Here is a 26,258-nt window from a genome sequence, read left to right on the forward strand (position 1 = left end):
ATACACTAAAATATTTTGAATGTGTGAACATTTTTTGGTAACACGGACAATCTTTTAAAAAATAGAACACATTTCGATTTGTGAGCAAAACTTTGAAACGAACATTTTTGAAATTTGCTAACATTTTCGGATTTTATGAACCAATTGTTTCATAATGTTAACATTTTCTTAATTCCCAGAAATTTTTAAGGATTTGTGATTTTTTTATATCCCAACTTTTGTGGAAAAGAAAAAAACGAAAACAAAAATGAAAGGAAAAGAAAGAAAGAAACAGAAACAGAAAAACGAAAAAAACAAAAAAAACCGTACAAGGAACCTTCTGGACGGTTCCCAAAACCGGTAAAACCGGCTGGGAATGAATCTTCTAGGACTTTCACAAATTCGAAACTCCCAAGGGATTCGAACAGTGTGAGATGGGCCGGCCCGTGTGGTCGCGCACCTGTGCGCCCGACACTTTGAGGCAGTTCCAGATCCAGTAGCCCAATTTGTGCTTCCCGTGCAAGAGGGCCTACTCATGTAGCCCAATTCTCTGTTGGAGATAATCACGATTAGGAAGTCGAGTCCGGCATGGACTTGTAGTTGTGGCCGAGTCGGCTGCGTATAGGTTGAATTAATAGTAGCTATATACTGTAAATAATTACGTGGTCCCCCCTGTAAACCCCGATCGAATCGACTCGAGAAAAGCAATAAACTGATAGGTGCGACCGTCGACTTGTGTGTTGGATCGAACAAGCCGGCGGCTGGTTGCTTCGTACGTGCCTGCTTTGTCCTAGCTACGTACGTCAAGAAGAAACGATCCACCTGTGCACAAGCGTATTTGTGTAGGATTCTCCAAGGGTTTCTTTTTTCCTTTGTGCGAATAACCGCGCGTCTAGCGGCGGCGGAAACAAAGAGCGGCGGCCGCCGGTGGGTCGATCTTGTCCGAGATGGAATCCGGGAAAGATGAATCTGATGAGTTATCGACGCTGATACAGGATATCATCTCGCTCGAGAGGGAGCGCAAAGGCTTGCTTGGGAACCTTACTCCCACGATTTCTCGCTGGGAGGATATCCTCTCTGGAACAATAACATGGAAGGGATTCATGGCCGACAACACAATGTCCGTTCCTGTACACAAGAAGAAGAACACGGACTCGCCGCAGGTTAGAGACGACGAGAAAGAACTCGTCGATTCCATCCTCCGAGACACGGAGGACCTGGGCCACCGGCTGCTATCCATGTCACAATATCTTTGGATTTCGCATGCCCGCATCTCCTTGTACACGGCCGATGAGCTGGTTACCACAACATCCATATTAAAGAAAATCTCCAAGGATTTCTACAAGGCTACTGAGGAGGCGGCAGAGGAGAAGAGGAAGGAAGATAAGGAGGATAGGGATAGGATAAGGAACAAGGATGCAGCGAGGGATCAGATGATGCTGACCAACGAATTCTTGCGTCTCTCCTCCAGTGTCCTCGCTAGACCCAGCCTTTACAAGAATGAGTTGGCTATGATGTTTACGGTGGAGGATGAGGAGGAGTATGAGAGGGTGATGGAGGCGGAGAGGGAGTTGGAGAGGCAGAGGGAGAACTGCAAGCGGCGGAGAAGAAAGAAGAGGCCCTCGAAGAAGCCTCCGATTGTGGAGGTGGAGCACGCTGCTGACGAGCAGGAAACGAAATCACAAACGGAGCAACTCAAAGAGTGGATGGATGATGAGCTCAAAGAGTTCAATATGGATCAGTCTAAGAAGGGGTTCTTGCCTGTGTTGCAAGGTATGAAATTGAGTTCAGCTCAATGTCCGACCACGGCAGAAGAAATAGAAGAGATGAGTGTCATCCCCTATGCCTCAGCCATAGGTTCTATTATGTATGCCATGCTGTGTACCAGACCTGATGTAAACCTTGCCGTAAGTTTGGTAGGAAGGTACCAAAGTAATCCCCGCAAGGAACACTGGACAACGGTCAAGAATATCCTGAAGTACCTGAAAAGGACTAAGGAAATGTTTCTCGCTTATGGAGGTGACGAAGAGCTCGTCGTAAAGGGTTACGTCGACGCTAGCTTCGACACAGATCTGGATGACTCTAAGTCACAAACCGGATACGTGTATATTTTGAATGGTGGGGCAGTTAGCTGGTGCAGTTGCAAGCAAAGCGTCGTGGCGGGATCTACATGTGAAGCGGAGTACATGGCAGCCTCGGAGGCAGCACATGAAGCAATATGGGTGAAGGAGTTCATCACCGACCTAGGAGTCATACCCAATGCGTCGGGGCCGATCAAGCTCTTCTGTGACAACACTGGAGCTATTGCTCTTGCCAAGGAGCCCAGGTTTCACAAGAAGACAAGGCACATCAAGCGTCGCTTCAACTCCATTCGTGAAAATGTTCAAGATGGAGACATAGAGATTTGTAAAGTGCACACGGACCTGAATGTAGCAGATCCGTTGACTAAACATCTCCCTCGAGCAAAACATGATCAACACCAGAATTCCATGGGTGTTCGATTCATCACAACGTAACTAGATTATTGACTCTAGTGCAAGTGGGAGACTGTTGGAAATATGCCCTAGAGGCAATAATAAAAGCATTGTTATTATATTTCCTTGTTCATGATAATTGTCTTTATTAATGCTATAATTGTGTTATCCGGAAATCGTAATACATGTGTGAATAACAGACACCAACATGTCCCTAGTAAGCCTCTAGTTGACTAGCTCGTTGATCAATAGATAGTCATGGTTTCCTGACTATGGACATTGGATGTCATTGGTAACGAGATCACATCATTAGGAGAATGATGTGATGGACAAGACCCAATCCTAAACATAGCACAAGATCGTATAGTTCGTTTGCTAGAGTTTTCCAATGTCAAAGTATCTTTTCCTTAGACCATGAGATCGTGTAACTCCCGGATACCGTAGGAGTGCTTTGGGTATACCAAACGTCACAACGTAACTGGGTGACTATAAAGGTAGACTACGGGTATCTCCGAAAGTGTCTGTTGGGTTGACATGGATCAAGACTGGGATTTGTCACTCCGTATGACGGAGAGGTATCGCTGGGCCCACTCGGTAATGCATCATCATAATGAGCTCAAAATGACCAAGTGTCTGGTCACGGGATCATGCATTACGGTACGAGTAAAGTGACTTGCCGGTAACGAGATTGAACGAGGTATTGGGATACCGACGATCGAATCTCGGGCAAGTAACATATCGATTGACAAAGGGAATTGCATACGGGGTTGATTGAATCCTCGACATCGTGGTTCATCCGATGAAATCATCGTGGAGCATGTGGGAGCCAACATGGGTATCCAGATCCCGCTGTTGGTTATTGACCGGAGAGTCGTCTCGGTCATGTCTGCTTGTCTCCCGAACCCGTAGGGTCTACACACTTCAGGTTCGATGACGCTAGGGTTGTGAAGATATGTATATGCAGTAACCCGAATGTTGTTCGGAGTCCTGGATGATATCCCGGACGTCACGAGGAGTTCCGGAATGGTACGGAGGTAAAGAATTATATATAGGAAGTGATGTTTCGGCCATCGGGACAAGTTTCGGGGTTATCGGTATTGTACCGGGACCACCGGAGGGGTCCCGTGGGCCCACCGGGTGGGGCCACCTGTCCCGGGGGGCCACATGGGCTGTAGGGGGTGCGCCTTGGCCTACATGGGCCAAGGGCACCAGCCCTACTAGGCCCATGCGCCTAGGGTTTCCACCAAGGAGGAGTCCAAGTGTTGGAAGGCTCCCCGAGGTGCCTTGGGGGGGAGGGAAACCCTCCCCTGGCCGCCGCACCTAGGAGATCAGATCTCCTAGGCTGCGCACCAACCCCCCTGGCACCCCTATATATAGTGGGGGGGGGGGGGAGAGGAGGGATTTCACACCAGCCCCTGGCGCCTCCCTCTCTCCCCGTTACGTCTCTCCCTCGTAGTCTTGGCGAAGCCCTGCTTCTGTGACGCCCTGCATCCACCACCACGCCGTCGTGCTGCTGGATCTTCATCAACCTCTCCTCCCCCCTTGCTGGATCAAGAAGGAGGAGACGTCTCCTGTCCCGTACGTGTGTTGAACGCGGAGGTGCCGTCCGTTCGGCGCTGGTCATCGGTGATTTGGATCACGTCGAGTACGACTACATCATCACCGTTCTTTTGAACGCTTCCGTGCGCCATCTACAAAGGTATGTAGATGCATCCGATGACTCGTTGCTAGATGAACTCCTAGATGATCTTGGTGAAACGAGTAGGAAATTTTTTGTTTTCTGCAACGTTCCCCAACAGGAACATCTTTCATTTTCTCTCTATCTTCTGCAGTGGTCGGGCATTGAGTCTGACTCAACTTCACACCTTGTAACACAGGCAAGAACCCTTTCTTTGCTTGATCCATTTTGAACTTTTTCAAAATCTTGTCAAGGTATGTGCTTTGTGAAAGTCCAATTAAGCGTCTTGATCTATCTCTATAGATCTTTATGCCTAATATGTAAGCAGCTTCACCGAGGTCTTTCATTGAAAAAACTCTTATTCAAGTATCCCTTTATGCTATCCAGAAATTCTATATCATTTCCAATCAGTAATATGTCATCCACATATAATATCAGAAATGCTACAGAGCTCCCACTCACTTTCTTATAAATACAGGCTTGTCCGAAAGTCTGTATAAACCCAAATGCTTTGATCACACTATCAAAGCGTTTATTCCAACTCCGAGAGGCTTGCACCAGTCCGTAAATGGATCGCTGGAGCTTGCACACTTTGTTAGCTCCCTTTGGATCGACAAAACCTTCTGGTTGCATCATATACAACTCTTCTTCCAGAAATCCATTCAGGAATGCAGTTTTGACATCCATCTGCCAAATTTCATAATCATAAAATGCGGCAATTGCTAACATGATTTGGACAGACTTAAGCATCACTACGGGTGAGAAGGTCTCATCGTAGTCAATCCCTTGAACTTGCCGAAGACCTTTTGCGACAAGTCGAGCTTTGTAGACAGTAATATTACCGTCAGCGTCAGTCTTCTTCTTGAAGATCCATTTATTCTCAATTGCTTGCCGATCATCGGGCAAGTCAACCAAAGTCCATACTTTGTTCTCATACATGGATCCCATCTCAGATTTCATGGCTTCAAGCCATTTTGCGGAATCTGGGCTCACCATCGCTTCTTCATAGTTCGTAGGTTCATCATGATCTAGTAGCATAACTTCCAGAACAGGATTACCGTACCACTCTGGCGCGGATCTCACTCTGGTTGATCTACGAGGTTCAGTAGTATCTTGTTCTGAAGTTTCATGATCATCTTCATTAGCTTCCTCACCAACTGGTGTAGGTGTCACTGAAACAGTTTTCTGTGATGCACTACTTTCCAATAAGGGAGCAGGTATAGTTACCTCGTCAAGTTCTACTTTCCTCCCACTCACTTCTTTCGAGAGAAACTCCTTCTCCAGAAAGTTTCCAAATTTAGCAACAGAAGTCTTGCCTTCGGATCTGTGATAGAAGGTGTATCCAATAGTTTCCTTTGGATATCCTATGAAGACACATTTCTCCGATTTGGGTTCGAGCTTATCAGGTTGAAGCTTTTTCACATAAGCATCGCAGTCCCAAACTTTCAGAAACGACAACTTTGGTTTCTTGCCAAACCACAGTTCATAAGGCGTCGTCTCAACGGATTTTGATGGTGCCCTATTTAACGTGAATGCGGCCATCTCTAGAGCGTATCCCCAAAACGATAGCGGTAAATCAGTAAGAGACATCATAGATCGCACCATATCTAGTAAAGTACGATTACGATGTTCTGACACACCATTACGCTGTGGTGTTCCGGGTGGCGTGAGTTGCGAAACTATTCCACAATTTTTTAAATGTACACCAAACTCGTAACTCAAATATTCTCCTCCACGATCAGATCGTAGAAACTTTATTTTCTTGTTACAATGATTTTCAACTTCACTCTGAAATTCTTTGAACTTTTCAAACGTTTCAGACTTATGTTTCATTAAGTAGATATACCCATATCTGCTTAAGTCATCTGTGAAGGTGAGAAAATAACGATATCCGCCACGAGCCTCAATATTCATCGGACCACATACATCTGTATGTATGATTTCCAACAAATCTGTTGCTCTCTCCATAGTACCGGAGAACGGTGTTTTAGTCATCTTGCCCATGAGGCACGGTTCGCAAGTACCAAGTGATTCATAATCAAGTGGTTCCAAAAGTCCATCAGTATGGAGTTTCTTCATGCGCTTTACACCGATATGACCTAAACGGCAGTGCCACAAATAAGTTGCACTATCATTATCAACTTTGCATCTTTTGGTTTCAACACTATGAATATGTGTGTCACTACTATCGAGATTCAACAAAAATAGACCACTCTTTAAGGGTGCATGACCATAAAATATATTACTCATATAAATAGAACAACCATTATTCTCAGATTTAAATGAATAACCGTCTCGCATCAAACAAGATCCAGATATAATGTTCATGCTTAACGCTGGCACCAAATAACAATTATTTAGGTCTAATATTAATCCCGAAGGTAGATGTAGAGGTAGCGTGCCGACCGCGATCACATCGACTTTGGAACCGTTTCCCACGCGCATCGGCACCTCGTCCTTTGCCAGTGTTCGCTTAATCCGTAGTCCCTGTTTCGAGTTGCAAATATTAGCAACAGAACCAGTATCAAATACCCAGGTGCTACTGCGAGCATTAGTAAGGTACACATCAATAACATGTATATCACATATACCTTTGTTCACCTTGCCATCCTTCTTATCCGCCAAATACTTGGGGCAGTTCCGCTTCCAGTGACCAGTCTGCTTGCAGTAGAAGCACTCAGTTTCAGGCTTAGGTCCAGACTTGGGTTTCTTCTCTTGAGCAGCAACTTGCTTGCTGTTCTTCTTGAAGTTCCCCTTCTTCTTCCCTTTGCCCCTTTTCTTGAAACCAGTGGTCTTGTTGACCATCAACACTTGATGCTCCTTTTTGATTTCTACCTCCGCAGCTTTCAGCATTGCGAAGAGCTCAGGAATAGTCTTATTCATCCCTTGCATATTATAGTTCATCACGAAGCTCTTGTAGCTTGGTGGCAGTGATTGGAGAATTCTGTCAATGACGCAATCATCTGAAAGATTAACTCCCAATTGAATCAAGTGATTATTATACCCAGACATTTTGAGTATATGCTCACTGACAGAACTGTTCTCCTCCATCTTGCAGCTATAGAACTTATTGGAGACTTCATATCTCTCAATCCGGGCATTTGCTTGAAATATTAACTTCAACTCCTGGAACATCTCATATGCTCCATGACATTCAAAACGTCGTTGAAGTCCCGATTCTAAGCCGTAAAGCATGGCACACTGAACTATCGAGTAGTCATCAGCTTTGCTCTGCCAGACGTTCATAATATCTGGTGTTGCTCCAGCAGTAGGCCTGGCACCCAGTGGTGTTTCCAGGACGTAATTCTTCTGTGCAGCAATGAGGATAATCCTCAAGTTATGGACCCAGTCCGTGTAATTGCTACCATCATCTTTCAACTTTGCTTTCTCAAGGAACGCATTAAAATTCAACGGAACAACAGCACAAGCCATCTATCTACAATCAAACATAAACAAGCAAGATACTATCAGGTACTAAGTTTCATGATAAATTTAGGTTCAATTAATTTACTAAAAGAACTCCCACTTAGATAGACATCCCTCTAATCCTCTAAGTGATTACGTGATCCAAATCAACTAAACCATGTCCGATCATCACGTGAGATGGAGTAGTTTCATTGGTGAACATCACTATGTTGATCATATCTACTATATGATTCACGCTCGACCTTTTGGTCTCCGTGTTCCGAGGCCATATCTGTATATGCTTGGCTCGTCAAGTATAACCTGAGTATTCCGCATGTGCAACTGTTTTGCACCCGTTGTATTTGAACGTAGAGCCTATCACACCCGATCATCACGTGGTGTCTCAGCACGAAGAACGTTCGCAACGGTGCATACTCAGGGAGAACACTTCTTGATAATTAGTGAGAGATCATCTTATAATGCTACCGTCAATCAAAGCAAGATAAGATGCATAAAAGATAAACATCACATGCAATCAATATAAGTGATATGATATGGCCATCATCATCTTGTGCTTGTGATCTCCATCTTTCGAAGCACCGTCGTGATCACCATCGTCACCGGCGTGACACCTTGATCTCCATCGTAGCATCATTGTCGTCTCGCCAATCTTATGCTTCTACGACTATCGCTACCGCTTAGTGATAAAGTAAAGCATTACAGCGCGATTGCATTGCATACAATAAAGCGACAACCATATGGCTCCTGCCAGTTGCCGATAACTCGGTTACAAAACATGATCATCTCATACAATAAAATTTAGCATCATGTCTTGACCATATCACATCACAACATGCCCTGCAAAAACAAGTTAGACATCCTCTACTTTGTTGTTGCAAGTTTTACGTGGCTGCTACGGACTTAAGCAAGAACCAATCTTACCTACGCATCAAAACCACAACGATAGTTTGTCAAGTTGGTGCTGTTTTAACCTTCGCAAGGACCGGGCGTAGCCACACTCGGTTCAGCTAAAGTTGGAGAAACTGTCACCCGCAAGCCACCTCTGTGCAAAGCATGTCGGGAAAACCGGTCTCGCGTAAGCGTACACGTAATGTTGGTCCGGGCCGCTTCGTCCAACAATACCGCCGAACCAAAGTATGACATGCTGGTAAGAAGTATGACTTATATCGCCCACAACTCACTTGTGTTCTACTCGTGCATATAACATCAACATATAAAACCTAGGCTCAGATGCCACTATTGGGGAACGTAGTAATTTCCAAAAATTTCCTACGCACACGCAAGATCATGGTGATGCATAGCAACGAGAGGGGAGAGTGTTGTCTACGTACCGTCATAGACCGAAGCGGAAGCGTTGACGCAACGTAGAGGAAGTAGTTGTACGTCTTCCCGATCCGACCGATCCAAGCACCGTTACTCCGGCACCTCCGAGTTCTTAGCACACGTACAACTCGATGACGCTCCCCGGGCTCCGATCCAGCAAAGCTTCGGGGATGAGTTCCATCATCACGACGGCGTGGTGACGATGGTGATGTTCTACCGACGCAGGGCTTCGCCTAAGCACTGCAACGATATGATCGAGGTGGAATATGGTGGAGGGGGGCACCGCACACGGCTAAGGAACGATCACGAAGATCAACTTGTGTGTTCTAGGGTGCCCCCTGCCCCCGTATATAAAGGAGGGAGGGGGAGGTGCGGCCGGCCCCCTAGGGGTGCGCCTGGAGGAGTCCTACTCCCACCGGGAGTAGGACTCCCCTCCTCTTGCCTTGTTGGAGAAGGAAAGGGGGAAGGGGGAGAGGAAAGGGGGGCGCCGCCCCCCCCCCTTCCTTGTCCTATTCGGACTAGGGGGGAGGGGGCGCGCGGCCTGCCCTGGCCGGCCCTCCTCTTCTCCCTTATGGCCCATGTAGGCCCAATAACCCCTGGGGGGGTTCCGGTAACCCACCCCCCCGGTACTCCGGTAAAATCCCGATTTCACCCGGAATGAATCCGATGTCCAAATATAGGCTTCCAATATATCGATCTTTATGTCTCGACCATTTCGAGACTCCTCGTCATGTCCGTGATCACATCCGGGACTCCGAACAACCTTCGGTACATCAAAATGCATAAACTCATAATAACTGTCATCGTAACATTAAGCGTGCGGACCCTACGGTTCGAGAACAATGTAGACATGACTGAGATGAATCTCCGGTCAATAACCAATAGCGGGACCTGGATGCCCATATTGTCTCCTACATATTCTACGAAGACCTTTATCAGTCAGACCGCATAACAACATACGGTGTTCCCTTTGTCATCGGTATGTTACTTGCCCGAGATTCGATCGTCGGTATCCAATACCTAGTTCAATCTCGTTACCGGCAAGTCTCTTTACTCGTTCCGTAATACATCATCTCGCAACTAACTGATTAGTTGCAATGCTTGCAAGGCTTATGTGATGTGCATTACCGAGAGGGCCCAGAGATACCTCTCCGACAATCGGAGTGACAAATCCTAATCTCGAAATACGCCAACCCAACATCTACCTTTGGAGACACCTGTAGAGCACCTTTATAATCACCCATTTACGTTGTGACATTTGGTAGCACACAAAGTGTTCCTCCGGCAAACGGGAGTTGCATAATCTCATAGTCATAGGAACATGTATAAGTCATGAAGAAAGCAATAGCAACATACTAAACGATCGGGTGCTAAGCTAATGGAATGGGTCATGTCAATCAGATCATTCACCTAATGATGTGATCCCGTTAATCAAATAACAACTCTTTGTTCATTGGTTAGGAAACATAACCATCTTTGATTAACGAGCTAGTCAAGTAGAGGCATACTAGTGACATTCTGTTTGTCTATGTATTCACACATGTATTATGTTTCCGGTTAATACAATTCTAGCATGAATAATAAACATTTATCATGATATAAGGAAATAAATAATAACTTTATTATTGCCTCTAGGGCATATTTCCCTCAATCAGTTGATCATTTTCTATTATTTCTCCCCCATGAGCAGGAGGTGTAGGATCGGAAAGAAGGGAAATTTCTGAGCAAAGGAGAGCTCCTACATTGGGATGAAGTGCAGCAAAATGAAACATTTTTTCATCAAAAACAACATCCTGAGAGATATAAATGCATCCAGATGAGATTTCTAGACGCTTCTAACCTTTGTGAAGATTACTATAACCGATAAAGACGCATTGGGTAGAACAAACTCAAGCTTGTGACAGTTGTAAGGACGGAGATTTGGGTAGCATGCACACTTGAAAACTTTGAGAGACTCATAATCTGGTTTTTGATGAAACCATCTCTCTAATGGAGTCGTATTGCCAATGACCTTGCTAGGTAAACGATTTATAAGATATGTGGAAGCAATGAACGCCTCATCCCAATATTAAGAGGTATAGAGGCATGAGCAACAAGGGAAAGCCCTACTTCAACAATATGATGATGCTTGTGTTCAGCAGATGCGTTTTGTTGATGTGGATGTGGGCAGGAAACATGATGTTCCATGTCTATGCTTCGGAAGAAAGAGTTGAGTTTTTCATACTCCCCTCCCTAGTCACTTTGGACTATGAGAATTTTTCTGCCGCTCAACAAGTTTCCGGAATTCTTGAAATATAGAAAAAAAATCAGATTTGAGTTTGAGCAAGCATATCCAAGTAAACTTACTATAATCATCGAAAAAACTAACATAGTATTTTTTTTCATCTCAAAGGAATCTCTGGCATGACCCCATACGTCACTGAATATTAGTTCTAAGGGAGCATGAGACACACATATGACATCAGATAAGGAAGTTGATGACTATTGGCACCACTGTTCAAGAAACCTTCCGATTCACCGATTAATCTTCCGATTTATCACTAATCGGGGGGTGACCGATAAGATTGTGCCTTATCTTTGCCGTTTATCTTTTGGACCGATTTATCATTCTAACAAGCGATTTATCGGGAATCTACCGATAAATCAGACCTATTCATAGCACGATGTTTGCAAAAACTATGTTTATTTATGTTTTGTGGACCTTGTTACGTAATATGTACTATCATCCTATTTTGTTTGCAATTATACGAATAGGTCTGATTTATCGGTCTAGTTGTGGCTAATCAAATTCGTAAGCGGAACTGGTCTAGTTCTGATCGGTGCGCCCTCTGTGCGTCTCTTGAGGACTCGGATCATGCCTTCTTTGGTTGTGTTTTGGCTATGCTAGCTTGGTGTTGTATTGGGTCTCGGTTGGGTTTCTCTTGGGCCCCCCAACTCCTTTTCTGAGCTCCGTGGTATGTCGAACGGATTGCGTGGAGAGAACAAACGCATGTTCTGGTTTGGGTTCTCTACACTGTGTTGGGTTTTGTGGACCACTAGAAACAAATTTACCATCGAGCATGTTTTCCCTAACAACGGCTGATTGTTTATTCAAATTGTGTATGTTCTTGCAATAGTGAAAACTATTGACTAAGGATGTCGATCGGGACGCAACAGAGGTACTTATATCGAGAGTACGGGCTTCTGCTTTCTCCTTGACCCAGCAAGATCATGCTTCCCGGGCCTAATCCTCGTTGCGCATCTATCATGGTTTGCTGTAGGTGGTTGGCCTGCGCGCCACTTTATCTTTTCTTTCGATGTTGGCGTGTGTGCCGTGAACCCCTTGGCCTATGTGCATGCTTTGTTGGTTGTTTAGCTTATTCGGACCAGTTGGGTGGTACTCTTATATGTTGGTTGTCGTTTCTTTGCTATTGTGGTTGGTGGCTTTATTTATAAAGTCGGGCGTCTGCCTTTTCCCTAAAAAAGAGAGCGTGAGAGGCGCTAGCGGTGGTTGCTTGGCTAGGACAGGACATGAAATCTCTCACCAAGATCCGTCGCCTAGCATGGAGCTGCGCAACTCTCGAGCTCGAGCCCGATCTGCCGTTGCCGTCTCTTGGAGGGCCCAGCGGCGACAAAGAACCATGGTGAAAATATAGATTTTCAACACAATAGTTAACTAGCATGACAACATGCAAACATATACCATCCAGTAATCAGAAACACAATTGCATGATGTACAAATACTTATTTGAAGTGGTGCTTTTATGGATACGTAAATTGGCGCACCGTCATTACAACCTACTACTTCATGGGAATGGGGTTGACAAAGAGGCTCTCGATAGTCTTCCGAAGATACAAGCCGAAGGTGTATCCATCTTTCTGATCCGCATAATATAAGGTTGCGGTATTAATTAAATTTATAATCCGCTTCACCACCGGGAGCAGTGCTCGATTTTCAAAGCAAGCTTCATTTACTGTTTTCCATTCAGCTTCAACCAGTGAATTGATTCTGGCAATTGCAACCTCGCTTGTGACCCTATGCTCGACCATGTAAGACTCCAAAGTGCTTGCCACATCCACCTTCTCGCCCTACAAGTTTATATGACATTATCAATTATATACTTTGCCTTGATCAGTTGTGTGGTAACAAGTTATAATTGGGACAAAGTCCAAAAGGACTATACTTGAAATGCAGCAATGTCATCATATATACGCATTATCTTCCCGCCTGCTATAGCAATATTAGGGCAACCAATTGCCCACTCAAATGCTTCTTTGGTTACTTCATCACCCATGCCAACCATCAAAATTACACATAGGGTCGCTATACCTATGGACATGGCTGATAGATTCAGTACATCGTCAAAGCTTGGCTTGTGATTCCGGTGCAACCATTCGGCTTCTTGGAGTTGATAAGCAGAAATTTTTTGAAACTGCACAAAAGACAACAAATGAATCACAAAAGCAAAAAATGTGAAAAATCATATCACATACAAAAATTTGAAAGGTTGTCTCAGTCTCTAGTTGGTGCTGAAGCCGGAAGAAGTGAAACAATACACCACATTTTTCATTTGCTAATAAAATACAAAATGGTGCTAATCACGTGCAGGTTACATTCTTGTGCACCTCACAGCCCCAATCTTGACGATCACTACACAGGGACACGATTTAGCCTATTGGGGATTGGAGATTGTGGCCTTAGAGGTCTTTGCATGATGAGGATGAAGTTTAATGCACGGATCTATGCATCATGATCCTTTTGGGTGTCACAAACCACTACTTATTTATCAGTCTATTCAGACCATTTTGGAACCCTCCGCCGTTACTAAATGCCATGCTTTTTATTCCAGACTTCCTAAAACGTGATAATAAACTAGGTTGTATGCTTCTTCGAGGTAGAGGCCAAGAGTCCATTTTTCATCATAGTCAAAAATATATAAAGACATAAAACACATGATCGTTTACCGCTTTCCTGACATAGGCAACATGGTAGGTGTCACTGAATGCTTCACCACCAGCATCCTTAAAGATCCTCAAGAGTTCATTATAGTATCTTTTCAGGTAGTCAGGTAGAAGAGAAGTTGCACTCTCATCCCATCTACATGTTAGGTTACATTGCACGAAGAGAATCCAAAGAAAATTAATTCGGTTGTTCCTTGCATTGCATGCTAGCAGTTTTTAACATATGAAGGTAAATCCAAACTACTAACCTTTGTATGGCCGCATTTAGCTGTCGACTTTCCTCTATGGGAGCGTGGGCATCATATGTGTCATCTATTATGTTCATTAGCGCCATTACCTTTGTAAAAAATATTCTTGATAGGGCGAAATCTTTTTCATGGTAAACCACACATGCCCCAAAGTAACTCTCCACCAAACGATCTCGAACATAGTTTATCTTCACATATCCATAAAAATCAACCGACCAACTGAAAATATTAAGTACTTTGATACTTTAGTTAAATATATTAGTCCTACTAAATTGTGATTAGATGGAGAATGTTTACGACACAATACATGAAGCCATGAATGGTTATTAGGTCCATCTTAATTGAATAGTGGATATAACAAAGACATACTTGGTAAGACATTTGAGTTCCTCCAAGTGGACATGTTGTAGAAGGTTAAAATCTAGCTTCGCGAGTTCCAATGGAATTGGGCTATTTCCTTCCTCATGTTTGTACTCCGAGATATAATACATTGTTTCCACCCTCTTAACGGTCCTCGGGAATGGTACGTCCAAGGAACGCTTAACATGCTCGGCTAAAGGGGGCTTGAGACTGCCTCTCATCAATTCAAGGTGGTGCCTTGCAAAAGAAATGGCTTCTTGAAGTGATGGCTCACCGTGGATGAGAACGTGAGCTGCATTGTATAGACTTAAAAGTCCCCTTGGGTCACTAGAAATATCTTCCCTGAATCTCCCATCCTCATTCTTGAATGTGTTAAAAACATCTGAGGTCAAATGTTAGTGATGTAATGTTAATGAAAACTACCCATAATAAGTTGTAGGGAGTAATCTAAACTGTGGACCATCTTCTATATATGTTTTGTGGGAATTAGTTAATGACTTGTATGTATTCAAAAGAAGGCATACCTGGAGATACCCAAAGACCATGTTCCCTAAGCAAACGAAACCTGAGGGAAACTTCGTGGAGGCTAGAGCTACATAACTCACTCTCGAGGATGTCACTTAATGCAACATCAATCTGCTCTTTGAAGTGGTGGTCTATTCCGTGACGTTGGACGGTGTCCAATAAGGTGATCATTTCCAATGTGTTGTTGCAAGTCTTAAACAACACACAAACCTCCTCCTTTAGCTTATCAGCTCTCACAGTCATCCATTCCTCCGATCTCTGCATACATCCAAACACACGTGAACGGATTAGATGGCAATAAAGTAAGCTATCTCCAAATAAATTGAAAGTATATGATATGATTTTCTTGGGTGATGTCCGCTGGTTGGGAGTAAAAAACTAAATATCTAAAAGTATTATCTTGCAAATTGTATCCGATTCACATGTTTTCAACACTACGCTTGGTTCTCAAGGGGGCTAGCCCTAGTTTAACAGCATAGTTTTTTTTTTCAAAACCTTAGTAATTGTATTTCAATGTCTGGGCAATTGATACTCATGTTTTAAAAAGCCACGGATTTTCTGGTTTGGTTTAGAAAAAGAGGTGCATACCTCTTTCTCAAATACTAAAAAAAGGGTATCAGATATTCTAAGGTTTATGAAACTTTTTATTTATTAATGTCAAGTACATCAAAGTTTTTAAAATCATGAATTCTAAGAAGACCCCAGAATTCTCCTAAAACTAAAAAGAATAAAGCTTCCCAGCGTAGATTTAAAAACAATATCTCATAATGACTTGTTGCAACGGTTACCTTTTTTATGTGCCGATATTAATCTCTACTCCTAATAGACGAATTGGTTGAATAGTCCCTCCTACTTTCAACCGGTTTATTTTTAACCGGTTTTTTCCCATCAAATTACCCGCACCCCCACGCCCACCCACCGAAACGCGCCCAGCGAACCGGGAAAACCACGAGCGAGGCCTGCGGGGTGCCCTCGAGCGAGAACCACGGCAGCCGCCCTCGCACTCCATCCCTTCGCCGCCGCCCTCGCACCTGCACTACCTCCGTTCCCCGCGGCCGATCCTTTCCCCGCCACCGATCCCTTCGCCGCCACCGATCCCTTCGCCGCCGCCGATCTCGTCGCTACGATACGATCCCCTTCAGGAGCCGCCGCCAATCCCCTTGAGGAGCCGCAGCCGATCCCTTCGCCTGCCCGGCTAGGGTTCCCATCCGTGTCCTCGCCCTTGCGCCATTACCATCGCCTCGTTGCGGCGGCCCCCGTCAATCACCACCATCAGCAAATCCCAGCACATGCCGAAGCCGTCCAGCACCAACCTGCGCTCCTTCCTAGATCCATGATGGAGACCACGGTCTGGAGGGATCCACGACCGCGACAATGAAAACAGCACCCAAGTCGCCCACCCGTGCCCACTCCCAGCCTTTCCTCTGGACGCGACGCACAGGATCGGCAGAACACCACCGAGCGTAGCACCGACCACGATCTCCCCGCTGGCTGCCTCGGCGCCGTACGGCCGCGCGCCAGGAGTCCAACTTCAAGAAGGAACATCGGCCGGGGCTGCAGCGCGCTCGTCGAGTTCTACGCTCGCTGGTCTGTGGCCATCGGTGGTGGGGGAAGGGGTCAGTCGGGAGATACAGAAGCCAGCAGATCGAGGGAGCCGGCAAGTGCGTTCTCAAGTCGTAAGGTGTTTGAGCCGGCCCTGCCGCCCTGCCGTGGGATATTGAGGTCGCCCTCATCATCGTCTTCTTCCTGTGCGGCCGCCTGTACAATGGTTCCTCTTCGTTTGGAGATCGATATGTTTATTAAAAGCAGCAGTTCGTTTGTATGGATGGATGTGGAGCTTATTAGCTGAGACAACGATCAGCCTGTTCCCGTAAGCAGACAAAACTATTTTTATCTATTTTTTGGACGAGTGTGCTATAATTGCTATTAGCCTATTGAGGATTTTGCTACAGCTTTGATCTTTCTTTAAATAATTCTGGCTAGGAGAGTAGAAACAATATCTCTACTCATATGGAGTCATGGTACATGTTAGATGGTTGCTTTGACAGGAAACATATATTGCCTCGCCTCCATTGTTGTTTCGTTTCTGAGCATCAGGAGACTCGCTGTGATATGGATGTAGATGACAAGAAGAGTTCAGAGAAGTAATTTGAAGCAGATTCGTTGGTCCTAATTTGCAGGGAGGGCAATAATTTTCAGTGAGGCTGCGGACGGGATGAACCAAACTCCTGCACCCACTATGCAGACAAGTAATCTCTTACCCTTAAATTCCCTGCATTGTTTTACAGTTCATTAAATCCATTATCCAAGAAAACAATTATTTATGTTTCTATATCAAGAATAATATTCTCAACGGGATTATGAGCAAAAAGAAGGGAAGGTGATCAGGACTGCATCTTCAAGCGGCACCACAAAATCCTTGCGTTAGGTCTATGTTTAATGCATCAGAGTCAAACCTTAGACAATAGGCAATAGTGAAATCAGATGATGTTTCTCACGAAGATGGTACACATAGTGTGATGTCTGTTGTTTCTTCACAACACATGCTAAATATCGGATTATCTTCATTGTATAGCTAATCCTTCTGCCCTCTGCATTAGGCGAAGGCATAAGCCTAGGTTCAGAATATATTATTATATGTTGGACAGTTTAGTATTTACCATCTTCCTAGATTCTTCTATTATTGTTGAATGTATAATCGTTTCTTAATCAGAATTAAGAAATCTTTCCGACCAAAATAATTAAGCATGTATGAAGTACTCCAGACTAGCGATTTTTATATTTAAAGAAAAACCGTATGAAAATTTTCATGTAACTGTTACTGTGTAACTAATCTTCATTTCTAACAAAGTACGTATGGTATTTCCTTTCAAAATATGAGAAATTTTCAGCTAGGACAAACGTAAGTGTAGTTTTACATGATACAAAAGGAAATTATTGCGTGCCAAGTATATACTCCCTCCGTCCCAAAATAAGTGTCTCAAGCTTAGTACAACTTTGTACTAGAGTTAGTGCAAAGTTGAGACACTTATTTTGGGACGGAGGGAGTACATGTTTAGCATTTTGTACATCGAATTGGGCACACACACACAATTATTTCTGGTAACTTTTATATGCAAGGGATATATGAGGTCACCGAGGAGATCCTTACTGCAATCACATGCCTCAACGCCCAATGGTCCTATAATCTAGGATGTCAGGTAGCATAAGTAGTACCCTATTAGTTGTTCACTGAAAAACATTCATGCTGGGATGATGCAATCTTTTACTTAATTTAGGATTTCTAGACTGTAATAAAACAAACTGATGAAGTTCGCTGTGAATAGGAATGTGGCTACGCTCTACGACAGTGATGTAAGGGAGAAGTGGCAACACAAATGAGTTGTTAGGAGAGTTCAAGAATTTGTTACTCCTGTTGCAACGCACGGGCATGTCAGAGAAAATATTCTGCCAGAGCTCTCCTAGTGCGTCCACTTTCTTCCGTGGCCAGCAGCAGCGACAAAAAATCTGGGCACTTAGGGTGAGATAGACAAGCATGATTTTCCTTTTTGTGATGATATCTGCATTCCAGAAGTAGTTCTTGCTTCATGAGATTCTGCTTATGTTTATTTTCAGATTTCAGGACTGACGTAGAGGAAATGATTAGTACTTTGAGCCGATCGTGGACCTGTGGTAGTTGATATGCTTGATTGTTCTGCTCTGCTTATCAACTAGCGATGCCTTAATTTTAATGTGGCCCCTAACTTATGAACTCTTAGTCTGGAAACTACAGTTATTCAGCGGTTAATTATAACTTTTAAGAATGGTTACCTTGATGTTGTTAGTTCTCCCTCTTGTTAACTAGCCAAGAGGTAGATCTCAGTTTCATTGAGCTGCTGGCTCTTAGTTTTTAGTGTTTCAGTCGTACTGCAATGCCAGCATCCTTTTTATTTGGCATTACGAAACAGTGACAACTTGATGCTGAAGCATGCTATAGTTTTTTTTTCAAGACAATATAGATGCAACTTAGTTCAAATCTGACACTTGTGAAAATTTTCACATGTTATACATAGTTGGTGATGGGGTATATAGAGCATGTTGTAGTTGGTGACAACACATGATTGTTTCTGTGCAAATATATTCTTTCACCTTGAGTTCTTATTATTGTACATGATCATATGACAGCATTGTAGTTTCATCCACATCTCTGCCATAGCACTACAAACGGAAACTTTTATAAGTCCAATATTTCCAGTTTAAGAATGCATCGGCATTTTATTTATATTTATTTGAGTCTCTACTAAATTGTTAATCTTGAGCATCACTCGATCAACTATGTGCATTGAAGTCTTATTTGCCTCTCTTAAGCTCGAGACTATTGGAATGGGTCTACTACTCTACTCCTTGCTAATCATCACCTGACCAATGATACGCTCCAACAGGACACCTCACCACTGGATGGAACTCACAATGACCGGAATCTACATCGTCCAGTGTGTCATGGTGTCCCTCCTCTAGCTCACTCATGGTTATCGCCATCTTTGTTGCCCTTTCACAAATCCCTATGGGGGAAATAATGTATGACATGTGTTGCCTACTTGATTCCGGCTTTACAGATCTTCGCACGTGACCTGCGGTGAGGACCAGTTTCTTAGGGGACATAGTTGAAGAGCAGCATTGATTGGTAAGCCTAATAAAGATTGAAATTTATCAGTTTGTTTCCTATTTTTTCTCCGTTTTACTATCTTTATTCACAAAGTTAAATAAGTATGTATATTTTAGTCCTATAATTTACTAACTATTTCAATCTCTCTTGTGGATCTGTGGTGAGGTGCGTGGTGACCTGTGGCGCCTGAGGGCATCTGGATGTTGGTAGACGCACTAAGTTGTGGCGGCCACCAGCTGCAGCAGCTGCACTACAGGGCGGCGGGCGGCAGTAGCAAGATGAGGCAGCGACCAGCAGCAGCTGCACTACGGGGCGGCGTTAGCGAGTAGCAGCAGTAAGGCGAGGCAGTGGTGAGCAGCGGAACAACCATGCAAACTGCAAGAAGAATGAAACAGATGTAGCAACATATGGTGAATCATCAGGTATCACTTCTTTCATATGCCTTATGTCTGAGCATGATTAGGAGCTAGCTTGAGAAGAGAAGTTAGTGCACATCCTTTTAACTCTAATCTATCATGGTAATTGCTTCAGCTCACATTTTTTCCAGTTTACAGATACCCATGAGATGAAATACCATGCTATCTTTTAGTCAGATAAGTTGATGATATGTGCCAAATTATACATGGTAAGATTGGTACTTTTTTCTTGACGTATATTATTAGCAAGCTCTTCTTATAAATATGATTTATCAATTTGTAGTAATACATCCCATGCAAGATTACTCTTGTCCGATGTGTTATAATTAATTGCAATATAAAACATTTTGGCTGCTATGTTGTCTGCTCTATAGTTGGATATGGCCGGCTATGCTATATCTGTTTAGGAAGGTTGAGCACAAAGTAAGAAAATACTACTTTCATCATAAAATCAGTTGCTTAAAATATTAGTGTATCATGATCTAAAAAAGGTGTATCATTTGTGATATATGTACTGTTTTTAAATTGTCACAAAGTATATGCATACACTATTCATTCATCCATCCAGATCTAATGTATCTTTTCATGTCCCTGCAAAAGAGCTTATCACTATGTGTGTTCTGGTTATATATCAACAAGAATAGCAGAGGAATCAATGGCAAAAATAAGGAACAATATTCTTCTTATTTCCAAGAAAGGCATTTAGTTGATTCATGTCAGTTCTTGGAACTAAAGCATCATACAATGATAGGTAACAGTAAGATACTTGACACATCTGAAGCTGAAAGTGTTCTCTTATATTTCGTAAACTTTTTCATTGTATTATATAAGAGCGTCAAAGTCGTGTTCTGTTTTTTTGGATACAGCAATGATGTTTTGATCATTGCTTTAGTAAAACATACATATGAACTATGACAGTGAAGCTAAATTCATGCCCAATGGTCAATTCAAGACTTCAAGGTTAATTTATTTTGTGTCTGTTGCTTAAAATGTTAAAGCTGGCCTACATCAATTTTTGCAGGTGGGCTGGTGCTCTTGGCATAATACTTTTTGTGCAGTTGTGTTACAACATGTTTTCATTGAGATGTTATCCAGTATTTTTCAGCTCCTAAAGGTTGTGCACTTATGCCATAATTTTTTTGTGTGAAACTATAACAAAATTGTGTAAGGTGAAATTTTGGTAGTTGTGTAAGCTGACCAATTTACTCTTTTCTTTCTTAAGATCACATTATAGTACTTGCATAAGCTGAACCAAGATGCTTTCTTGCTACTGCTGTAGTATGTAATGAAATTCTGAGATAATAATGTAGTTAAGCAACTTTCTGTAACTGACTCTGTAGGTCTTAGTAGTGCAGATTCCTTTTGGACTGCAAGGAGTTTACTGAGATACAAATCATTGTGTGCAGTATAATCATATGAATATTCCTGCTTAGTTGTAGATATGTAGGTTTAGTAGCTTCTCGGGTTCCCATCTAATCCTAACATGCAGTTGTTGTTTTTTTTTTGCCTGTACCATTGTTTCTTGGAATAGTCTATTAGTCATGTCTGAACCTAGCGTTCCTTAACAGATAGGCTCCTTATTTCAAAAGGATTAAATGAGTCTAGATGGTCATGGCTTGTCGTCCGTCTTGAAGCGGATTCGGAGCCCGGTAGGATCACACACCGTATGGCTTGGACATCGGAAGAAGATACAAGATTGGTAATGATATTACTTGCCTCAGTGCTCAATTTATATTTTATGATCCAATTAATTTTAACTTATTTACTTGGTTGTCTCAGCTAATTTATTTGTCCTCAAATGCAGACAAGCGTTCGGTCGAAAAACTCAAATTATTCCATCGATAGAATAACATGAAGAACAAGTACTGGGATGACATGGTTGTTACTACAATAGTAAAAGGCCAAGTCACGGGAGGAGAGATGCTCAGCGTGTGTGATGGACATGGTGGCTCGGAGGTGAGGTTATCTTCTCTTGAAAATCTTGACCCACAAAAGAAATTAACCTTGACGCCGTGGGAACCAGGAAAGCGTAGATCACGAATGGCCCCACAATTTGGTGGTGTTTGTGTATTGTGCAGTCAAACCTTTCTACCATCTCCATGGCGATGCAGCAGTATCACCTTCTCAGGGAGATGAGATGATGGGATGTGGCCGCGTCGTGCTATCTGTTGTTGTTGTGCTAGGTTTGTTGTGTGTGTGTGTGTGCTCGCGCGCGCGCGCGTGTGAGAGAGAGAGAGAGGGAGGGATGGAGGGCATTGGCTGATAGGGGATGGTTATGTTGTTGCTAGATATGATCAACGTTCTGTCTATGTCTTTAGAGAAGCCTTTTGCTTTAGTTTAACTGGGGTGGATAGTGGGCACTGTTGTGACAAAGTTGCATGTTACTAGATTATCAAACATGTTGTTTAGGTGAATATCTACCGTCGGAAAGAGAGCAATGGTACTTTGATTGTACTGTTTTATGCTCGATGTTAAAGAATACTCTTGCAAGCAGTTAGCGACGAGCTGATGGTGCATTATATTGTATAGAAGATTCTTTTGATCCCACAATGCCAATTGTGCATTTATTGTTCTATACCTATTTTGTCCCTCATGAATCTCTATATTTAAAAATTATTGGTAGTAACTATTGATTAACTCCGTGCTTACCTCTCAAGTTCTTTGCGGAATTTTTGTAATTGTTAGTAGTACATCAAGTTTTGAATAATACTCCCTCCGTTCCTTTATGTAAGGTGTATTATTTTTGGCACGGTGACCAAGGCGCATAATTATAGAGGTGTTAGGACAAAATTGCCCTTGACAAATTTGTTAGTTAGTGGCAAGTAAATCAGTGAGTCCAGGAAAGTAAGAGATACATGCAATCAAGAAAGAGATAGTTTCCTTATTTTGATACAAGGAGAGATACAGGAAATCGGGAGAGAGATACTTTCCTCTTTCTGGAGGGATACAAAGGGAATTATGAGAATTTAGAAGAAATGCACCTTACATTGTGGAATTTTATCAAAAAACAAATACACCTTATATAAAGGAATGGAGGGAGTAATTATTAGTAAGTACATGTTGATCACTGCTTATAATGAAAATAAACGTCCATGGTTTAAAGGAGCTTTGTTCTTTCAGTCCATACCAAGTTATGTGGGTTATACTGAAGCTTATATTGTCTCGGGTTAATCTGCACATCAAATATTCCAAGCTTCCTTTTTATGAGCAAACGGGTGAACTAAGAAAGGAAAACTTGTTCTCTGCCTGAACTAGCTGAACATTGTCAACTTAGTAAAATGATATGAACTTGTGTGTAATGCACATAGCAGGTCGAAAAACTACCATTGTATTTTCATATACTGTTTGAGGCACAATTTTTCTGAAAACATGTTGGTGGTCAGTGGTCAACAGAAGCTTTCGACATTCTGCATGGTGTTAATATTCTTGAATTTGGTTTGGTTGAGTGCATAACTGAGTAACATTTCTCTTCATATTCTTACTATATAATTTCAAACACATTTTTTCTGGAAAATTGGCATGTGACGAGGGAGTATTGTTCACATACCCTCCTATACACTACATGGATCTAAGATTTTGTGTAAGTTATCGTAACTTTTCATTCTATGTGGCATTAGTATCAACATGTTGAAACAATATTTCTTTTTTTACTTAGTCCATGATGCTAGAGTCAACACGAGGTAAGAAGTTTTGCGAGAAGAAAACTATCCAGACGTTGGCAACATTATTTGATAGCTGGCCTAGGATAGGCAACGACATCTCATCATGCAACATGATAAGTAAAGTATTTTGTCTATTGTTGTCATGGTTTATTTGTTGTTTCTAATAGATCCACTTGTAGATTTATCTTCCCTATGCATCCATCGGCCGATACATCTTAGACATCATCAACAAAGAGGCACGTCGTCTATATATTATGGGCCCTATTCAAACATCACAATCGTTAGAGGATAAAAATTTGAGGCATGCACTGAAATTTAAAGGTTTTGCAAGGGATTTCAAAGAAGCACTCGAAATAAAGCCGCCTGGTTGGAATTCTGATATATCTAAATGGCAAAATTTATTTTCGGTTGGTATTTCAACGAGTATAGACGGGTAATGAATTCATAACAAAAACATTTATTTTTGTTATCACTATATTCTTTATATTATTAATTTTAAAAACAGCAGGAATGTGTCTGGCTATTTTGTTTTTCATTTTATGCTCTGGTGGAACGGTAAAGAATTGGTAAGCCGGTTTGCGGGGTGAGTATTGTTTGTTACATGTTTTAATACCTTCAGCGTGAAATTTTCATACTAACTACATATATTGTTTGTGTAGGATGGATATGAGTTGAGGAAACAATTTTTATTATACTTGCTAAAACATCGTGGAAATAAAGCTAAAGGCAACTTTCCTGATATTATGAAAGAATGTTTTAAGCACATCATCTAGATATTGATAGTTTTGTAATAGGTGTTAAGGTCGAACATCGCTCAGTTTGTTACATGGACATGTCGTTAATCTTTCTTTTTGTTATCATTTTACATTGCAAAAATGGACTTCAATTATTCAATAATTGTGTTTGTGTTATATTGTTTGTACGTGTGAAATTTAACATGTAACTCTTGCAAACTATTTCAAGAGCCCGTGGCAACGCACGGGCACTCTACTAGTAAGATGTAATATATGAATTATAAGATTATCAATTAGGGAACACGAAAACACCAATGGAACTTGGATGCAGGTGCACCCACATTGAAATAAATATTTGAAAATAAAAAAAGTCAAACAGTTTTGAAACTTTTTGTAACGAACATGGTATAGTGTCATACTAACGTGTAATGCTTTGCGAAGAAATGACTTCCATAGTCGTCTTTGAGGGGAAAAAACGGTTCTATGTAAAAGTTGCTATTCAAGTTTTCTGAAGTTGCAGTTTTGTTTTTTCACCGTGAAGAACATGAAAGTCAGTTTTCGCGGAACTTCATACATGAGTAGAACACTCGACTATGTTCCCCACAAAAAAATTCCAGAATTGATTGATTATTTTATATTTTCAAAAATTAAAATGGCATGTCCAAAAATTCGTGTCGCTATGCTGTAGTTGATACCTAATGTTAAATGTCCACACCCCCTCTGAGTAAGTGCTCACAATTCAATAGGAGTATTTAGGATGGTAGAAACACTTAAAAGAACGCATACTACTTATGTACCTGCAGTGGTTTTGGCTGGTAGTCGAGGAAATAGTCGCCCCATAGCGAGGAGGTTTGATGGCCCGATAGCTTCCCAGAAGCAGCTGAAACGCAGGAGGCCCTGCCGCTGCTGGCTGCTCCTTCGTTAACATTACGGGATGGTACATAGCTCGAGGCTCGGAGGAGACGAGTGGATGGCGAGGAGCTACGATAGGCTTTGGGGACATGGAGATGCAGATTGGGAGAGACATGAAAAGGCATTGTCTTGCCGGCCGTCTGGTGAAATTTTCTCAAGGCAAGAGAAGCTCAGTGGTGTTGGGCTACTACTAAGAAATACCGCAGAAGGATCTATAACTTGTACATCATCGCCCCCAACTCAATCAACGCAGCGAAAGATCGGTGGTTTCGTGCGACCATGGGGGCGTACCGCGTACAGGAGACGGTCGCTGGTCCGAACGCGGAGCTGCGAAGGCGGTGGGAGGAGGAGGGGACGGTGTGGGTGCATGGAGTGGGGTAGCGTGTCCATCTATATAAAACGGAGAAACCCACCATGACGCCCCGGGTTCGCCGGCGAGGTGCGCTAGATTTGGGGTTGGTTCGAATTTCTAAATCGAGCGGAAATTTGTCGTTGGTCCATCGCAAGCGGGAGGGGAGACTTCTCAACGGCCGGGCTTGGCGTTTGCTTTGGACGGGGGCAACAGGGCATCTTTTGGCCTCGACCAAAATAGAGTACAATGCATCTTTTGTACTACGATGTATACGTCAGTATCAAACCCTTTTCTTTTTGCGGCAAATTTTGTAATTTTCGTAGCAGTAGCCTAGAAAGATTCCTAAGAGCAACTCCAATGCGGCGACCGATTTTGTCTGCGCGGACAGAAAAATCGGTCCAACGCGCCGACTCAAACAGATTTGCGTCCGCGCAGGCACGCGCACGAGCGCCTTCTCCTCCCCCTTGGCCCGCCATTTCCCTCCATATCCCCCAAAACCCTCCCTCCCGCACACGCTCCCGCCGCTCGTCATGGACGCCGACCTTGACGCCGCCACCGGCCTCGCCTCCCTCGCCTTGTCCGG

The 26,258-nt window shown here is 42.9% G+C and overlaps 2 protein-coding genes and 2 long non-coding RNA genes across 7 annotated transcripts; 3 read left to right on the forward strand and 1 right to left on the reverse strand.

Moving 5' to 3' along the window:
* The first annotated feature begins 926 nt into the window (after nucleotides 1-926).
* Nucleotides 927-12,013, forward strand: LOC147987961 (uncharacterized). The gene is made up of 2 exons (XM_087542560.1): nucleotides 927-1,752; nucleotides 11,997-12,013. The coding sequence occupies exons 1-2, from the start codon at nucleotides 927-929 to the stop codon at nucleotides 12,011-12,013; spliced, it is 843 nt and encodes a 280-aa protein (XP_087398686.1).
* Nucleotides 12,014-12,660: 647 nt separating this feature from the next.
* LOC147987962 (tau-cadinol synthase-like) lies at nucleotides 12,661-26,207 on the reverse strand. The gene is made up of 8 exons (XM_087542561.1): nucleotides 26,093-26,207; nucleotides 25,209-25,402; nucleotides 14,954-15,212; nucleotides 14,439-14,811; nucleotides 14,070-14,288; nucleotides 13,825-13,957; nucleotides 13,044-13,292; nucleotides 12,661-12,948 (listed from the first exon to the last, which is right to left on the reverse strand). The coding sequence occupies exons 1-8, from the start codon at nucleotides 26,205-26,207 to the stop codon at nucleotides 12,661-12,663; spliced, it is 1,830 nt and encodes a 609-aa protein (XP_087398687.1).
* Nucleotides 16,062-19,653, forward strand: LOC147987963 (uncharacterized). Of its 4 annotated transcripts, XR_015617754.1 has the most exons (7): nucleotides 16,062-16,824; nucleotides 17,003-17,203; nucleotides 18,075-18,154; nucleotides 18,281-18,474; nucleotides 18,570-18,626; nucleotides 19,376-19,461; nucleotides 19,550-19,653. It is a non-coding gene; the product is annotated as an uncharacterized LOC147987963 (long non-coding RNA). The 4 variants fall into 4 exon arrangements; XR_015617752.1 differs by lacking the exon at nucleotides 18,570-18,626; XR_015617753.1 differs by lacking the exon at nucleotides 18,570-18,626 and having other exon boundaries at nucleotides 17,135-17,203.
* Nucleotides 20,007-22,050, forward strand: LOC147987964 (uncharacterized). Its single transcript, XR_015617758.1, has 4 exons — nucleotides 20,007-20,224; nucleotides 21,037-21,129; nucleotides 21,584-21,714; nucleotides 21,820-22,050. It is a non-coding gene; the product is annotated as an uncharacterized LOC147987964 (long non-coding RNA).
* Nucleotides 26,208-26,258: the final 51 nt, after the last annotated feature.

The sequence above is a fragment of the Triticum urartu genome, chromosome 2A (assembly GCF_056163025.1).
Source record: "Triticum urartu cultivar PI428250 chromosome 2A, HENAU_Tu73, whole genome shotgun sequence".
Taxonomy (NCBI): Eukaryota; Viridiplantae; Streptophyta; class Magnoliopsida; order Poales; family Poaceae; genus Triticum; species Triticum urartu.

What these genes read in the sequence shown, in the direction of transcription:
- LOC147987961 (XM_087542560.1), top strand. Translation starts at nt 927, where the DNA reads ATGGAATCCGGGAAAGATGAATCTGATGAGTTATCGACGCTGATACAG.
- LOC147987962 (XM_087542561.1), bottom strand. Translation starts at nt 26,207, where the DNA reads ATGACGAGCGGCGGGAGCGTGTGCGGGAGGGAGGGTTTTGGGGGATAT. An exon ending in CTAAATGCGGCCATACAAAG is followed by an intron (nt 13,958 to 14,069) that starts GTTAGTAGTTTG and finishes CCTAACATGTAG; the next exon opens with ATGGGATGAGAGTGCAACTT. An exon ending in ATGACATTGCTGCATTTCAA is followed by an intron (nt 12,949 to 13,043) that starts GTATAGTCCTTT and finishes ATAAACTTGTAG; the next exon opens with GGCGAGAAGGTGGATGTGGC.